This window comes from Rutilus rutilus, assembly GCF_951802725.1.
Source record: "Rutilus rutilus genome assembly, chromosome: 12".
Classification (NCBI taxonomy): Eukaryota; Metazoa; Chordata; class Actinopteri; order Cypriniformes; family Leuciscidae; genus Rutilus; species Rutilus rutilus.
Genome location: NC_140217.1, coordinates 25,495,140 through 25,514,524, shown reverse-complemented (window position 1 = coordinate 25,514,524; position 19,385 = coordinate 25,495,140). Strand labels below are relative to the sequence as shown.

Genomic DNA, 19,385 nt, shown 5'->3' with positions numbered 1-19,385 from the left:
CCCTGACGAGTTTGGTACATCCTGCAAAGCTAGCATTCCAGACATGATCGGCATAACCTTTGTGTGTGACCGAGTGCACCTGGCATGCTTAAAAATCAGAAAGACGCTGAGGTCTGGGTCTAAAAGTTTTTGATTTTAAAGCTTTTAATAGGACAGTCCTTCCTCTGTAAGACATGCTCACCCGCTGAAATATCGCATGGTCGGTATCACTGATATCACACTGATTTCATGCTTTCACACATCTCTGTTAATTTTCTGGACTGTTCTGAAAATAAAATTCACAACTCTTCAGGGTTGAGATTAAGTCTAAGATGTACTTGTATTGTGTAAGTACTTTTCTGAAATGGATCTGATACTAGTGACAGAACAAACTGTCCAAAAAATATGCCATAAACAACAGGACGTGCGGCCTTGACCAAAAGCTACACCACTGACACATGAGTGAGCAGTCTGATAACAGGAATCAGATGATACTCTCACTCACAAGCTCAACCCCTTGAATCAGTAAATGCAATGGAAAAATCATTTTACTTACTTTTAACCAACAGTGTTTGGTGTTTTTGGTTTACTGGAAACAAGTCAACATCAAATTAGATATGATACACATTTACTAAAGATAATTAATAATGATAAACTGTTAATAAATGTAAAAAATTATTATTATAATAATAATGATAAATAAATAAAAATGCAGATGACTGTACAGGAGAAAATATCAATATCCAAACTTGAAAATGTTAAAAAAAAGCTTGCGACCCAAAACTTTTGAATAATAGCTAATGTAAAATAAACAGTTTCTCTTGCACCTAAAATATTACATGAAATGAAAGCAACATTTCTGTTAAAACAAAGACTGATACAGTCCACTTGCACTTATTACGCACTAGTCTGCATTAAGACTACACAGATTAAAATCGGCGATTAATTGGCACCAATAACCGATGATACTACCAGTTATCAGGAAAAATCCATACCGATAGTTTTTCCGGGATGCGTCCGAAAAGCAAAAAAAAAAAAGGTCCATCGTCATTATACAGTACGAGAGCGGTCTAGAGGCAAAATCACTGACCCCTTATGGAGTTTGTTTTGACTTGTGAGACTGTAAGCTGCACGGGACACTTCTGATGCGGATTTAAAACATAGACAACAAAACTGTATGTATAAAGTACACTACCATACAGTACATGTTTTCTTATCATTATAAATTAATTAATTTGTTGACTAGATGCTGCATTAGTAGAGAAAAAACAGCAAGTTAAAACAATGTGACAAAAATACACACAAGTCCAACCCAAATGTTTAATGTCACGATTGTTACAATCTATTTGCATTTAGCTTATATCCACCTGGTCACTTTTATGCAGTCGTTAGGCAGCGAAGTTGCATATTTAAAGCTAGTGACGTGAGAAAGCAAACTGATATGTTCATGTAGCTGACAGAAACATAAACAAATCAGAAACACATCCGATTTTAGTTCTTTAAAATTCGAACACATTTTGTTGTGTACACACACCGACGCCGCCCAGCTACGAGGCTGTTCAAAATCCTGCCGCACCACAGAGAGCCACTCACATTGTTTTCTATTAAAGTGCCCCTATTATGGTTTTTCAAATATTCCCTTTCATGCAGTGTATAATATAGCCTAGCGGTTTGTGAATGTAAACGTTCTGCAAAGTTGTCAAGTAGAAAGTGCACGATAAATAAAGTTATTGTCTCCCAAAAGAAAGAATAATCTCAGAACCGCATAAATGAGTCGTCTGTAATTCGAATACCACTGCATTAAGGTTCTACATCACTAGATATGACATTTGCATAATGCCCGCCTATGTTGTACGTTGTCCGCCCATTAACAACTTGACGCCTACAAACACATCATTTTACCGACGACTGCTTCTCCAATCTCGGAGTTCAAAGCGGGATTCGCAAAACACCTGCTCTAGAAAGTTGGGTCAGTAGGCCTACTCAGTTTATTTGGACCAGCTTGCTCCTCAGAATCACAACCTGCAAGTATGAATAATTATTGATGTATATATTTTCTACCAAGTAATTGAAATTACGTAGTTTTGTGTTTCATATTGTGTACGTTTACGGCTAACCCACTAACTCTTATTATTACTGAATATTATTATCTTACTGAAACAGTTCGGCAAATCAGCTGTGGGCCACTATTACCTAAACCTGTGTCTATTAAATGTAGATTGTCTGCCGTTCTTACTACTTTGAGTAAAGATAAAGGATGGAGCGAGATTTGTTTTGCAAACTATGATACATCAGTCATTCACGTTAGTGCTTATGTATCTGGCTTGAATAACTAGTTCTTCCATTAATGTTCCACCATTGGACTCGCGCTCTTTTTTGGATTGATATGGTAAAATCGACGTCATCGTAACTGTCTTTACAGTGTGTACAATCGCTGAGCTTTAGGAAGCCTCCAGACGGAGCTTAAATTCAGTTATGGGAATGGGGGTTTAGCTTCCAACACACGCTGTAAGCGGTACACCAATCGAAAAACAGACTAGGCCATCTGGCCAATCAGAGCATAGAAGGCTCGCGGATAATGGGGATTTAGAGAGACTGATTTATCCGTTGAGTCGTTTGAGAATCATTGAGAAATGTGGTGATGTGCAATGTATGTTTTGAGAAAATCAAAGTGTTTTTTTACCTTAGCATGTAATCCTGTAGTAAGAGACCTCCAAAACAAAATTAGGAAGTTAGGAACCTTTAAAATAGCATAACAGGGGCACTTTAAATTACATAATTACATATTTCTCCTAAATTGTTGTTTAAGTGCATAATGACTTTGAGCATTTTTCAGTAAATCGTTTGTCTTTGTGTGGCTTTAATACAGTGTGTATGCTTCTAATAGAGATTAATATTTATATGGTTTAGTGCTGTTTTTTTTGTTGTTGTAATGATGTTCAGCACTATTTTATTTGGAGAGTAATGTTTGTTTTCATTCAGTATCCAATTTAAAAACTATCGGTTGATTAATTGGTTATCGGCCAGTGCGGTCCAACCTAGTTATCGTTATCAGTCAAATCCAGTCTCGGTCGACCTCTAATAAAGTTCAAAACATCTAGACAGGGTGCAATGGAATCTTGCTTCTTTTTTTTAAACCAAAGTCAGCATCTTAAAAACGTGTCTGTCATTGGCACAATTCACTGAAAATTAAATATATGATTAAACATTATAAACAAAAAATAATGAAATCCACTAAATGGCCAAATTTACTTTGTTCTTAAGAATGTAATGTGAGTTCCTAAATGTATTGCTTAATTGGGGTGGTCTGGTGTAGTCACAAGAATTTTGGAACCTAAGAAATAGATTGTGGTCCCAAAAAAAGAAGCTTGAACCCTATGCCTTTACAAGGATGTGTTTGTAATCTCTCATCATATAGAGCCCATGACAATAATTGGAGTACATAGTATCTACACAAACTGTTGTCAAACCTTCCAAACAAACACACTCCGCGTGAAACAAAAGCCATGTTCACCAACCCCCTTTTAACAAAAAAATACTTGCCCTCCCTTAACCGACATAATGAAAACACCAAGGGAAGCAAAATAGCACTGAGGGGCTTGCGCTCATGTGAATAACCTTTTGGCGCTGGCAACACGGCTTCCACTTTCCAGAATAATTGAATTTGGTGTGCTTTGTGACCACGTATAAAAGCTTCCCTTTGCCAAGCGGCAGGCCTGGCTGTGGCCATTGCATAACAGAGCCTGTAAAGAATAAAGGGAGAGCCGCTGGGGCCTGGGCATGGAGGGAGGGAAGACACGTGGGAACTGCTGCCTCCATTGGGCAGCTTTGTCTAGGGCCGATCACGGGCAGAGTCCCTCAGGCATTAGTGTAAGCATGCCTGACATTGCACTCATTCCACAGTCACAAGAGCCTCCCCACAGAAACTACGCTGGAGCAAGTGGACTAAAAGAGAGCGGACACTTAGGGAGTCACCTTAGGAAACCATGCAGCGGACAGTCTTTACGGCAAACGGACGCAGGCGATATTCGCTGTTTACCCGACTATTGTCTTGCCGAGGTGAAGCGCCCTTCCTTCCGCAAAGCCCCTCTTGTAAACTAAAGCACTGAAGACAATACTGAAAATATTGTATAAAAAGACCTCTTTTATGTTATTGAGATTAAAGATATTAACGTTCTCACTAAATTTCAGAGATGAATTCTAAAATGTACACAGCCAGCACTGCGATGTTTGCTGCTCAAATTGCAGTCATGTGACAATTTCAAGCCATGACAGAAATGCAATACCACAGAATAATTTTTCACCTTTTTTCGATGGAAGTCACACCCAGCTAAGAATGATTAAAACTTTACAGATACATCCTAAAGGACGCTTACAAGCAAACACCATAACAGAGGCAAAAACGGGTTTGGGTATTGGGTATGCTTTTAGGATATCAATGAAGGTTTTCAATTTGTCCAAAAGAGAACTGGTAGCGTGCAGTTAGGGAGTGAGGGGCAGGTGCTGGAAGATGGCCCTGTTTCACAGAGGAGCTCCAGTGGTTTCCCAGGTGACTGTGCAGTAAATTCACACACTGATTCCAATTTTCACTACAAGCCGTCACTGGGCCTGAAAACCCGAAAACTCATGTTCACTGGTGCACAGTTGATGCTCAAACAAGGTGGTGGTGGTGTAAAACATCATGCCCATGATCAACTTCATTTCTTCTGAATATTCTTTTTCGAATAATAATAATAATAATATAAATTTCATTAACAATTATTATGTGTTAACTAAAATTATTTTATTTTTGAGGTAGGGTGTACTAGTGATTAGTGCTCTGAAGCAGTACCTCAGATCATCTCTGAAAATAATGGTAAAGAACTACAGTAAACATCCATAAATGCAAGCTCAAAGTAAAGTCAAGTGGATCAGGCTTTTAGTTTTCATAGTGAATTCTATTCTACGTTAATGCTCTATGGCCTTGTTTGTCCTTAAAGGTTCCCAGAAATGACTATACTTCATTAAAGGGAAAGCAAAAATGAAAATTATTTCATAATTTACTCACCCTCAAATTGTTCCAAACCTGTATGAATCTCTTGTATGAACACAAAAGGATAACTGAATATAATATGGGTAACCAAACAGTTGATTGGCCCATTGACTTCCATTATATATATATTTTCCAACCTATGGAAGTCAATAAGGCCCATCAACTGTTTGATTACCCATATTCTTCAAAACATCTAATTTTGTGTTCAGCAGAAGAAATTCATTCAGGTTTGGAACAACCTGAGGGTGAGTAGCCTAAATGATGAGAGAAATTTCAAATTTTGGGTGAACTCTCCCTTTAAGAGCCTGAGGAATAGATACAAATATCTGATAAGATGTACCAACTCAGTTTCTCTGTCAGAATATTTTTCTTTCTGTATAAATTAAACCAATATAATGAACTAGATGTCAATTAACTTTCCACAAATCTCATGCATTTGCATGTCAACTCAAAACCAATGCTTTACTGCCAAGTGTGCATGGGACAATACTAAATATGGCCAGCACTTGCACTTTTTGGTGAAATAAGATGATTGACCCCCAGACTAGACTAACCTGTTCTGAGAGAACAACAGTCAGTCTTAATAGATATGCAATCAATAAAGTCCATGGACAAGACTGTAATCAGATTGTAATGTAATGTAAAATACAGTTGTCAACCTACAAATTTAGTTCAGGTACAGACAGGACAAATAAAAGCAGAATTATCAGAGGCTATACAGTGCATTAGTAACTCTGATGCTTGATTCACGAGTTCCATTGTGGATGTTCTTCTTGTATTATTTTCAGCTATTTTGCATTCATACTGACTCAATGACAGAAAACACTGAGAAGAAGGGAGAGAGGAAAAGGGAGAGAATGTCATGAGACCAGCTTTAACTCATGTCGCCCACATGAGCGCCCCAGTTCAATGTGTTGTCCTCACATGTCCACCTCAACATCTGCTGGATAACTCCTTACCACTCTCCTGACATGAAAATATGAGATTTCTCAGACTCTAATCAGCTTCGCATTACAAAAGCATGTCACCTGACTTTGTCGAGGGGAGCCTTCAAGCAGATCAGGTTTTTCTTATCTTGATTAATTTCAAGCTACTCCATTCCTTCTCTTGAAAAGGAGAGGAAAAGTGGAAGAAGGCGTTAAAGATGCTTTAGAGTGAAAATGAAATATACACCACATAACACAAGACCAATGCATGCAAAAGTGAAAGACTTTCAATTTGTGTGGGTCTGTGGGATGTTGCAGAGTCCATGCCTATGACAGCGCTGTGATGTTAATGACAATATCAAAAGTAGATTCACTCATTTGTGAGGCTATAATGATGTTTGCTTTTTGAAAATTGTACTCAATCGTTATCGTTTATCGTTATTATTATTACATTACGTAAACATTAGTGGTGAAAATGTAATCCAAATGATCTGTTCTCAGAACAATGTGACCATCCAATTAAAGTCAGACAATGACAGAACTGCCTTTGAGGCGGTGGTCTGCTTGCTCATTGTTTTGACACGAGTGACCCTACAAATTAAGATGAAACCATGTTAACTACCCTCAAGGCAAAATCCTCTCTATTTCATTTACACAAGGCTTCAAGTGAACTTGTGTTTAAATGAGTTGGGCTGAAAGGCTGGTTTCTCTGCTGGTGAAAATACAGACCTCACAAAGCACATCCACACTGCTTTCCCAGCGGCCCAACTAGCATTCCATACATATTTGCACATGGAACTCTTGGAACTACAGTTCAATTCTCTCTTTCATTTGCACACTGTTTACATTATGTGACCATTTTTAAAAAAATAACGGAGGAAAAATATATGCTTTTAACAGATGAATTAAAATAGCAATAAAATACAGTATGTGATTTACCTTTCTACTATTTCTTAGGAAAACAGAAGCAATGGTGCAAACTGTTTTCTGTTGATATTCTAAATTCAGAAATGTTCAAACTTACTGCAAAGAGACCACCACACATTCTATAATGATTTTTCAAAGACAAAAGTAAAAGAGAGAGCATTCTTTCCTAACCCTATAGATCCATGTTACATGCCGTTACATCTAGATTTAGCCAAGATGACAAATGAGGGAAATGATGCGGGTGGCAAGGGGCAAATGCCAATGTGTATCTTTTATATTGACTGACAATGGGGGATAATGGGGGATCTAAGTATAATCAAACCTATATCACACTTAAGGCAACTCGAGTCAATATCACATAACTTTTGTCATTAACACGGATTAAATTCTATTCTGAATTAAATTGATCGTAAATGTATTCACTGACTGATTATTTTAGGATGCTAAAATGTCATCACTCAACTGGTTATAATTAGTGTTAATCATTTTATAAGCATATATACAGTTAATATACTATTATGCTTTTTACATTATATTATATATGTCCTATATATTAACAGCAAATAAATTAATCACGATATACACACACAATAGAAATATTATAACTCATAAATCATTTATATTTAATCCTAATTTAGCAATAATCTTGGAGTTCTACTGTAAATTTAAGCAACACATAACTGGCATGCACTGTCAAGTATTACACTTGGGACTTGTTTAATACCATCAGACATTAGAGGTAGGGACAACATCATAAAAAAAGGTTGCCTTTTTTCTGATGCTGTTTCATACAAATCCAACCAAATAGTAATAAGACAAGGAAGTTCATACAAACACCACTATACAAGATTAAATAGCCATTTCACTGGACTTTTTCAGGTGAACAGTCATTGAAAGACAACTCAGAAACGTGTATTATTTGGACATAATGTGCCAGTAAATTGGCATGACAAGCACAAAGAAACAACCAGCCATATTACACTGTGTCAGCTCTGGCCTGTGGAATGAAAACACTTCCATTCCTAACTGTGCAACTTCCCTCGCTTCTTAATCATCACTTCAATCTGAGCCCCCGCCCTCTACAACCAAACAATCATCAAACTTCAGCCAATAAAGCATGCAGCACCTCTCACGGTCACTTTTACCTGTCTCTGGGGTCGATCCATGAAGTTTGTCGAGTGTTGTGGTCAATGTAAAAGACTCTGCCATCAAAATCCCTAGCTTCCTCCCAGCCCGGGGGCAGCGGCAGCTCCGAGCTCTCTCTCCGCTTACAGCTGCTCACCCACGGCATAGCGCTGCTGGGACCCCCTTCCTTTACTCCAACAACAAATATATCACAACTTTTTACTGCATTACAAAAGTTTAACTCCCATCAACTCTCGGAAACAGAAAACTTCACGACGAAGAAACAACCGCGGGTCAAATCGACACAGGCAGTCCTGCATCCACCTTTTCCAAAAAGTTTTGCAGCGCTCTCATGACTCTGTGTGTCGGTCCTCCATGTTTGACTCTATCTACCATCTTTCATTCCACACTGTCCATATTCGGGCAGGCGTATTTGCATAAGCACCGCCTCCGAATGCATACGTATATGAAAGTAAGCCAATAGTTGGCGCTCGTATGATTTTGGGATTGTTGTTGATGGAAGTGGATGCATTTTTTTTATACTGACCATGTGATGGGTGTGATTTGTTGTTTTTAAGAATTTTTAATAAATAGACCTATAATTTGTTTTAAACGTTCCTCTTCAACGTTTATCTCATTGGGTCAATTTTATTTACATTTTATTAAATAAAGATTTAAGATAAAGTTAGAGCACTAGACGCGTAATTTGTCTATATAAAAATAAATAATAATAAATAAAAAAGTGCACTTTTAATAGGCCATGGCCTATTCATAATTTCATACGTATTTCCTTTCGTGATTGCGTGGTAAACTGTTGTAATATAATTTTGAACATTTTCCAGAAATACCGTTTACACCTTATCACAGAAACTCAAACGCTTCATAGTCACTTGATTTGGTTTCCATTAGTATAAGAGCGCCATCTAGTGATGACAGCCTATAGATCTTTTTTTCTACATGAAGCAACAGTTGTAGATGTGTTGTTGTTGTAGCCTACATTAAAAAAAAAAAAATTTCCTCCAGAGAGTATCTATAATAAATTATAAACTAAGTATTGTATTTGTTCTGTTTTGTTGGTCATTGTTTGTCGCATGAACATATAACCTTCCCCATTTCATTTTTTTTCTCTCTCTGAGGCCACATCACGTGACATACTGTACTGGCTTACCTTATACACATTTTAAACCTCTGCATATTTCTTAATATAAATAATTAAATTTGAGTATTGTAGTCCCCAGTCTGTAATATCTTTTCAATCATCTAACATCTAGCCTTTAACCCATTTGTGCCCAAATTTTTCTGAATGGTTTCATGCATGTAGTCGTGTTAATAGTGTCCTATGTGAACATGTTCTGCATTTATTTTCCCCAGTTTTTTCATATGTCAAATATGATTAGGAGGAGAACATTTGGCATCTATCTCAAAATAACTGCTTTCAACAGATCAATCTTTATTCATAAACAAATTTATTATGTATAAAAGTCGAAGAATATTTGATGTGAACCCAAAAAAGCTGCATCTAGTTTATAATCTCTTGAATATGAAAACACAACAAACATCAAATCCATTTGTCTTAACCCTTGTGCGCTGTTCGTGGTCTTTTTGACCCACATTTCTAACTTTCATTCATGTGGATAACATGGATAATTTGACATGGTTTAGTGTAAGATGTTTGCCCATCTTTTGGAAAGTGCAGTTTTAAAAGTAACAAATTATCACTTTAACCAGTAGATGGCTGTAGAGCTCCACTATTTGCTATTTGACTAACTGAAAGACATCTTTTCACTAGTTTTTCCAGTTGTATTCATATTACATATGAACAATACTACAATACTACATATTATGAAATCACAATTATAACAATAAAAGTTTATTTTTGTCAAAGTTTAGGCATTTTTGTCCCAAAAAAAAAAAAATCTGTTTTTCAACAATGTTATATAATGATTAATTTAGAATCAAATGAAATTTGTCAACGGATAAAATTCATCCTCAAAATCAGAAACAACACTGAACACACATAGACAGAAATTAAGTGGCACACTTTAAATTTGTAGAATTATATGAAAAACAGATGTTTTAAATAAATGATAAACTCTAAAGACTCCAACTTTTCTCTTTGTAACATCCTGATCAGGTTTGATTCTAATCATAATGTAACATTATTGAAAAACAGATTTTTTTTTTTTCAGCACAAAAACTGCTAAACTTTGACAAAAAGTAACTTTTTTCGCTATAATTGTGATTTCATAATATGTAGATATGAATCTAACTGGAAAGACTTGTGAAAAGATGTCTTTTAGTTTTAAACTTTTAGTACTTTTAGAGCTCTGCAGCCATCTAATGGTTAAAGTGATATATATTTTTTCTTTTTCAAATATTATTCAAAAAAATATTTTTCAAATTATCCATGTTATCCCCATGAATGAAATGTAGAAATGTGGGTCTTTTATAATGTGAATTGTACATAAACAACTTTTTTTATTTTTTTTTATTAAAACCTATTTAAAAATAAAAAACAATTTATTCATATACATTTTGTGGAGTAAAAATTTCCAAATGTGGAGTAAAAACATTAATAAACTGAGTAAAATTGCATTTGTTTAAAAAATATTTTACATTTTGATGCCTGGGGTCTCTGAGATATGTACTTACAAGGCATTTGCCCACCGGCAACTATAGTTGCCATTTGGACTTTTGACTAAGTACAAAAAACTATAGATCTCTTGTAAGATTTGTTTTGTTTGGATGACCTTCATGATTATGTAGATATATATATGTCAACAAAAAATACTTATTAGTAACATGAAAATGACCTTTCTTTGGGAGGGTTTGCCTTCGCCATGCTTCCTGGAAGTAGGGGTAGGAAGTTGACAGCCTCATGTGACAGGAAGAAAGTGAAAAGCTTTTATTTTTGTTCTTGAAATCCTTTATTTGGTTGTTTGCTTGCATGTCATTGAGACATAAAACATGCATAACATCTAGAAGAATAATTACAAAAGGAAAATTACAACTATACACTGCGGCAACCAAAGTTCGGCTTATAGTATAGGCTTGCTGGAATCATATATCAAACCTCTGTGTATTTATTAGAAACGCCTTGCTCACTCCTTATCACATTATTTCCTGTAGGATAAAATAAATCAAAATTTTGTTTTTCAACTCCTCCTCATCCGTTTCCATTCCTCATCACACTATTTCCATTTGAATACTTTAAAAAGATAAGTAACAAACTGGTGCACTTGTATGCTGTAGTTCAAACTAATTTAATGTCATTAAAAATATAAATACATATTATGTGGAACAATATACAAAATATCAGGAAGAGAGAGAGAGAAAAGACACGAGGCCAATGAAATACATTTATTTCCAGAAGTGGCTTTAGAGCTCAATTTCTTAATTATAATAATTATATATAATAACCTCAACATCCCTTATCAACTTCTACAGGGATTTAAAGGAATAGATCACATAAAAACAGCAATTTTGTCATAATTAATTGAATCGTTCCACAAAAGAAGTTTAGAAGAATGTTGATGCTACTCTTGTGAATAGTGACCATGTTCGATTCCAAAAATCATATTGGTTTGGAATGATATTAATGTGAGTAAATGATGAGAGTTTTAATTTTTCATGCTGAACTTCTCCTTAACAATGTAAGTTGTTTTTTTGTTTTTTTTGCACAACTAACTGTAATCAAAATCTTTTTCAGACAAGGTCTGAAATGTGTGTGTGTTAATTATGTGTTTGTTGAGAGCCAATTATGTGTTTGTGGAGAGCGACTGTTTCACGTCACAGATTTGTTCTTCAGCCACTGCCATACGTGGCATTCTGTAAGTGCAATGAACACTTCTATCTCAAGCCAGATCAAATGAGACACACGCCTCAGGTCACATTCTCATTTCCTTTTTTGTTTTTATGCACAGCAAGAAAATACTTTGATGCTCATGAGTATCAATGACATCAGTGATATTCCACAAAACGTAATTGCACTTAAAATTTGAATTTTTGTAACCATGATGATCAATCTAATCAAATATTTATATATATATATATATATATAAAACTAATTCTTTCAGACCCCACTGTATAAATCCAAATTTTTAATTTTTCCAATAAAAATTTAATAAATAACCATGCAGAAGTTGAAGTCGGCAGGGATCAAAGATCCCTTGTTAGGTACACTGCATATTTGCTGTGCAATTGCTGTGGGTCAAAGAATGGACTGCCGGGCACTTAGCGGAGCTTATCTCACACCCATTCGTTTCTTAAAAAACTCTATAAACAGTGAAAACTTTCCTCCCTTTATAAACCTTTCTCTTTTCCTCATGGCAACCCCCTACGGCAAAGTGCTGTTGCCGATAGCAGGGAAATCAAATGAAAAGATACAAACAAAATCTAATGGGGTGGTAAAATCAAAACAGTTTGTCTCTTAAAATGACAACAATCCAGATTTTAATGGCATCCTGTCTACAGTTTAATGGCATCCCGTGTGGCCTTTGGTCTCCGACTGCCAGATTGGGGTCTGAATAAAAAGATCTCTCACTCCCTCTCTCTCTCTCTCTCTCTCTCTCTCTGAAAAGGATCCTAGAGGGCAGGGCCTAAAGTTTGAGTGCCCTCTCTCCCCATGTGTACACCTCCTCTACCTCCTATGCTCAGATGATGAGTGCCTCTTACTGAAGACTGACGGACTGTGAAGAACCTGCCAGCAGAACTGTACAATATCAGGATCCAAGGTGCTTTTGTTCTTCTCATACTCTTCATTCCTCTCTCATTTCTCTCACGAGAAGAGGTTCTTGAGGTTCCGAAGGCCGTTGGACCCCGAGAGGGACACCGTAGTCAGAGGTAACCATGACAAATCCTTGCAATGTGGCTATGGAAACTCTGGGGATGCTGATTGGGATGGGGGGCTGGTTTTGTTCCCTGGCGGCCACCATTATGCCTCAGTGGATGTCACTTTCTTTTGAGCTATCTTCCTTGTCGAGCCTTGAACAAGGGCTTTGGGAGTCGTGCGTGTTCCACGAGGTGATTGGCACGGAGTGCAGCCCCTATGACACTCTCCTAGGCCTCGATCCCATGTGGATGGTGGCCCGCGTTCTGATATGCCTGTCGGATGCCACATGTCTTCTCGGACTTCTCCTCGCCATCCCTGCCATGAGTCAGATCAATTGCTGCAAGAGCGAGGAGGGACGACGGACCAAGCGAGGTTTGAAGATCACGGCTGCCGTGTTTTTATGCATTGCTGGAATGTTGGTGCTCACTGCCGCTTCCTACATCGCTCATCACGTTGTCATGAAGTTCTTCGATGAGAACACACCTCACGTGTTGTCCCGTTCAGAGTTTGGGGACGCACTGTTCATCGGCTGGGCCGCAGCACTTCTCGACATTGTGGCAGGGATCCTGTTATTTACGTCTTGCACCGACTCAAGACACAGTGAAGCAAATCTGGTGTATCACCATCAAAGGCAAGAGATCAGAACTGTCAATGGTTCGAGGAAACGGACTGAGTATGTTTGAGATGATCCTCACTGTCCTGAAATGACTGTTAATGTTGATGGGACAGGAAACAAACTTTTATACAGAAAATTGATCTTTGAATAATATTTTTTTTCCCTCTGGAAAATGTTTAAGTTTAATGTATAGATCAATCAAACCAATGAAGCAGGTGAATATAATGTTGCATTAATCTTCACGTATCTAAGTATACTGTTTAATAATGCCTTATCAGTGAAGTATTAATATTAAAAGGTTGCCAATATGTTTTCAGTTTAATAGACATAGTGATTGAAAAAAAGTGCCAATAATAAAAAAAATTCTTCCCATTTTTGGAAATGTATTCACAAATATTGTCTTAGATTATTTTAAAAGTATGTCCTCAACCTATTTGTTTAGTTTCAATATTATGCATCTAGTAATGATAACACTTTGGTTCTTATTTCTGCTTGCATTCGTACATGGTACATGTAGTACTTAATGTCACTTGCAAGTGATTTGTTTGGAGATCAAGTGAACATACCCTGGAAACCAGCTGGTGCTAATCCCAAATATTGTCTGCTTTAGTAAGAAATACATAAGATTCTGACTGAACACATAATTTATACATACAATATTTATATGCACCATATGGGGCAATTATATCATTTACATAAAATGAAGACGATTCAGTAATATTATAAAATATTTTAAACAATGATATTGTTACTTTGAAGTGTACCCTTTTTTCAGATGTAGCTTATTAATATAATTTTGTAGGCTATATATATATATATATATATATATTGTCTATTATTAATACAGCTATATGTTTAATATGTATAATATTGCTAGTTTAGAGTAGTCTTTGAGTTATGAATGAAAATATAAAAATTCTTGAGCATTAGTTTCTAAGCAGGAGTATACAAAAAAGATAAATGGAACAAAATGAGATTGGGTGTTCTGGTGTGTTCAGTCAGGTGAGGTAAATGGCACTAAATGCCTGCTTGAGTGTAATTGTCTGTGATGGTCTCTCTATCAGAATGGAGACTAAGCTGTGTTTAATGAAGGCTCTAATGAGCAGCATGTCCTCTTGAGGAATGCATGCAAACAGTGCCACCTCCTCCTCTCCATCATTACTCTGATTTGAGCAGGTTAGGAGGAGACAGGGAGCTCCTTTCCACCGAATACTGCAACAGGTACGGCTCCACCCCCGGAGAGAGCTTCAACCAAATAATCACATCTTTAAATGGAAATGTCCCCATCTAATGATACTTACAAGGGGTCAGTGATTTGAGAAATCATTGATTTATTAAAAGGTAGATAAATCCAAGCACAAACACAGGAAAAATGTTTCATTAAATATGTGACTTATTGCTTTAGACATAATAGAAATAATATGGTATATGGACAAAAAGTTCTCAGACTTGAAGGCGCCACATAGATTGTGCCCTCAACTTCCTCTGATGGATATTGATAGTGAAAATTTAAATGGGCGGTATGTTTACACTTTTATAGCTATTAACGCTCATTTCCAGCTTCTGGTCGGGAGGGGACCTACCCTGGGCTCCCAGAAAGGGGAAATGGTGCGTCTTCGACTCATTAGGAACAATGTCCTAATGCAGCTCACTGCAAACAATCGAGAGTGAAAGACGCTGATAAACACATGAAACTAAATTGTAAACATTTGAATATTGTGGGATAAACACCATTCACAAACAAAGTATTTGTTTATATATTTGCATATTATGTGATTTCATCATTTTCCTTTTAATATCGCTTTCTTTAGAGAACAATAAGCAAAACAAAAACAAATGTGCTTGCAGGAAATGCCATCCAAGCAATGTCCGATTCTTTCAGTAACCACGTCACTCATTAAATAAATAAACATTTTTAAAAATACATCAGCATCATAAATCTTCTGTTAGTAATTTTTCCATTGAATTCTACAAGAGGATTTTTTATTTATTTTTTGTGAAGTTGTCGAAACAGTTAACATCATATTTTTATCTTTTTCAATCAATCAATCAATCAACAAATGAATAAAGAAATTCTAAAGACCTTGTAATGTCATTCTAGGCTTGGAATTTTCTTTAAAATACTACATAAAAGTGCAAAAAACAAAAACAAACTGGAAAAAGTACCAATTTCAATCAAACAAGGACACTTGTGTCCACAGCATGGCATTATAAACAGATGACAATCACCTGCACTGGTCAGTAAACATATTGCTGTTAATATACATTCATGAACATCTTAACTTAGAGCACTAGCTCAGATAACCTGCTTTTTGCGCAAGCATACTGCATGAAAAGAAAATGTGAAGCAGGTTTAGTATACAGACTTGTAATGAATGTCCTCAAGTAAAATTATACCATCAAGTCCTTAATTATTGGTGTTACTCATCTGAGTTTATACCCTTTACTTAGTTGCTTAGCTATGCAAAACTGCAGATCAGAGCAGCAGAGGGTGAGATGACCTCTGTAGATGAGATACAAGCTGCAGCTCAAGGCCAGATACGACAAAGAAATTACAAGATGAAAGTCTGAAAATGCCAATGGTTTCTCACAGGTGGAAAAAAGAAAAAACACTCCGCACCAGCAGTGCTGATCCCGCAACACACCCAGTGTGATCACATGCACACCCACAATCACATAACACCCTGCAGTACACACCCACAATACAACAAAACCGCATATTAATTTACCCTCCACAGCAACACAGAAATCATACTAATTATGTTTAGTAGGGTAAACTGGTTAAGAGGCCTTTAGAAAGGTTTAAGACAGACAGACACAATTGATGCCCACAAGCTAAATGGTGTTTCATCCGAAGCAAGGCCAGTGCCTCCTCAAAAACTTGGTTTAGAAAATAATCCATATTACAAAATTACAGGTAAAGTTACAGCGGGAATCCGTGTCTCTCTTGCCTCCCCTGAGCCCATTGATTTTTGAGTCAGGTGAGAGGAGGCCACGCCTCCATCGCGCTATGATCGGATATAATTGGTTTATGCAATAAATCCCGCCTCTTGTTTTCGTGAGCGCTTGAGACTTGGTCTGAATGAACAAAATGATGCTGTTAATGGGAAGACTAATTAAAAAGGAAGTAAACATCTGTAACATTTAGTCCACTGGAGGCAAGCTTGGAGAACCCATGTGCAGTTTATTGCTAATCCAAAATAAGCAAATACAAAACTACAACTTGACATGACACTATTTACTAAAACTTAAACATGAACTGAAAAAATCATCAACAGCGAGTTGCAACATCAATACTAAACGAAGACGTATGGCAAACTGGAGGGCTTAAATACACAGACTATAAAATGACTAGACAAGACACACCTGTGAACATAATCACAATTACCCAATGACAACATAGGACATGTGACAAGGGGAGCACATGGCAGGATCACATGACAAAGCCAGGAACAGGCCAATGGGAAACCTTCAAGATAAAGGACATGAAACATGACCATGAAACAAAACTCAAAACTAGACGTGACAACAACTCACACACTTACATATCACCGCTTTATCTCATGTCAAAATCAAATGTGAAATGGCCCGAAAAACATGATGACTGTGTGTTTTTTTAGTGAGCAATCAGTTTGGGGAAATTAAAGGTACATCTTTGTGTCTGTGACCAGTGTTTACAGAGCTTTGATGACTGATGATCTGAAATACGTTGACTATTTAAAAGAACAGCTGAACATCAGTTCACAAGTAAAATATATTGTTTACATTTTTACTGCCTTTAGCTATTGTTTTGTAATAAATATAAAAATGCTTAAAAACACTAACTTGATGAGATTTATACTTAAAGGGTTAGTTCACCCAAAAATGAAAATTCTGTCAGTAATTACTCCCCATCATGTTGTTCTAACCCTGTAAGACTTGCATCTTCGGAACACAAATTATAATATTTTTGATGAAATCTGAGAGCTGGCTCACATGGCTAAGACATCGTTAAAATAGTCCAAGTCACAGTGGCTCAACCTTAAGTTTATCAAGCGGCTAGAATACTTTTTGTGTGCAAAAACAAACAAAAATAACGACTTTATTCAACTATTCAGAGGGTGCTTCTCAATATCCCTCCTCCGCCCTCCATCCTATGACCCGGAAACCGATTGAGCTCAGCCATCTTGAAGGACATCTCTAATTGCACCGCGAGGAACCAGGAGTTATGAGCGAGGATGCACAGGTGTATCCTATGCGGAAGTGTTTTATCGACTAAACGTGACGCACGTATAAATTCCCCTCCCCCTTCACGTCGATCACAATCATTTTAGTTTATACTTTACCTTTGCAGTTTATATAAGCCACACATCTCACATATTTCAACAGGGTATCTTGCTTTATTATTATTTATTATGAATTTCTTAAATAACCAAACTAATAAGGGCAGATCCTTTGAGCGCAGCTGATGACGCTGTGGAGTGACGCTCGAGTGATCAAGAATTCCAATGTGTAAAAAGCTTTCATTCGATTCCTCCGTCCTCATTTTCTTTCCTTGCGTCGTTCCCTCGCATCCTACAGGGGGTGGAGCTGAGGAGCGATTAAAGGAAACGAGGATGCACAAATAAGAATTGAGAAGCACCCATTTTCTTATGTGTGGGCCTCTGAGTTCACAAGAGCGCCACGACTCATGCGTGAGAACTGAGAAGATGACGCAGATGGGTCTCGATGTAGTCGTGTTTAAAATGGTTCTAACGTGTGCATTTCCTGGATGTCCGAATCGTGAGAAAACAACGGGAAAACGTAAAAGTGCCTGCCTTACCAATGCCGCAAAATGAATGGCTTACCTTTCACACTTTCTCATCAAATGATCGTGAGCGTCATCTTCTCAGTTCTCGCGCATGAGTCGTGGCGGTCTCGTGAACTCATTCAGAGGCCCACACAGAAGAAAATGAATAGTTGAATAAAGTCGTTATTTTTGTTTGTTTTTGCGCACAAAAAGTATTCTAGTCGCTTGATAAACTTAAGGTTGAGCAACTGTGACTTGGACTTTCCTAACTTTTCTGGGCTGGCAGATTAAATTACCTTGCAGCCTATGAAGGAGCGAGTCAGCTCTTGGATTTCATCAAAAATATCTTCATTTGTGTTCCGAAGATGAACGAAAGTCTTACAGGGTTGGAACAACATGAGGGGGGAGTAATTACTGACAGAATATACATTTTTGGGTGAACTAACTCTTTAAAACTATACACTAGCTATCAGGGTTCGAATTACAAAGTGGCTTTCGGGGGAGCCCTATTTTCCGATCCTCCCTGACTGATTTTAACGCTTTTGGTGCATGTTCGGGCATTTAAAACAATAGTTTTACAGTAAACAGTACAGAACGTACTTGGTTACTTACGTAACCTCGGTTCCCTTACCTCGGAGATAAGGGAACGAGTACTGCGTTGCCTTGCCGTGCTATTTCTCTCACGTCAGGTGTTTTCGCTTCAGTCGATTAGATCTGTCATATGGCGAGTTTTCTCTGTATTTATACTCTTCTATTTGGCGCGCAGAGTCTGGCAGGTCGCCAAGCGCTCCTATTGGATCGCGTGCTTCTGCTTTCTCGCCATTGGTTTGTGCAGTTGCCTCAGCACAGCCCATCAGCGCTCTCGCCTGTGCTGCTGCAATACGTTTTAAAATAAAGGCTTCAATATTCTCGAGAAAAGGAGTTTTCCCTTGTACAGAATGCACAAAAAATGTACAGAAAATCAAAATCTATATGCGACACAAAAAAATGGACAGTGTTTTAGAGCTCCCCCTAAATGTCTCAAAGTAGGCTTTCAGGGGAGCCCAGGTCCTTTTCAGGGGAGCCGAGCTCCCCTTAGCTCCCCCGTAATTCGAACCCTGCTAGCTATACTAATTACACTGTCAATGTAAAAATACAAAATAGAATTGTTTTAAGTGTACAATACATTAAGTGTAACTGGG

At 37.2% G+C, this 19,385-nt stretch overlaps 2 protein-coding genes across 2 annotated transcripts in view; one reads left to right on the top strand and one right to left on the bottom strand.

Moving 5' to 3' along the window:
- wwc3 (WWC family member 3) overlaps positions 1-8,394 on the bottom strand; it is a gene marked incomplete at its 3' end in the record, with an annotated part of 41,123 nt that extends 32,729 nt beyond the window's left edge. Inside the window, exon 1 of the mRNA XM_084426927.1 lies at positions 8,010-8,394. Within this exon, the coding sequence (XP_084283053.1) occupies positions 8,010-8,155 (146 nt within the window). The 5' untranslated portion in view covers positions 8,156-8,394. The remainder of the gene's footprint in view (positions 1-8,009) is intronic.
- Positions 8,395-12,687: 4,293 nt separating this feature from the next.
- Positions 12,688-13,644, top strand: cldn33b (claudin 33b). The gene has a single exon (XM_084426851.1). It carries the CDS (start codon positions 12,838-12,840, stop codon positions 13,501-13,503), a length of 666 nt encoding a protein of 221 aa, XP_084282977.1. The 5' UTR covers positions 12,688-12,837; the 3' UTR covers positions 13,504-13,644.
- Positions 13,645-19,385: the final 5,741 nt, after the last annotated feature.

Coding starts and splice junctions, on each gene's coding strand:
- cldn33b (XM_084426851.1), top strand. CDS start 12,838: ATGACAAATCCTTGCAATGTGGCTATGGAAACTCTGGGGATGCTGATT.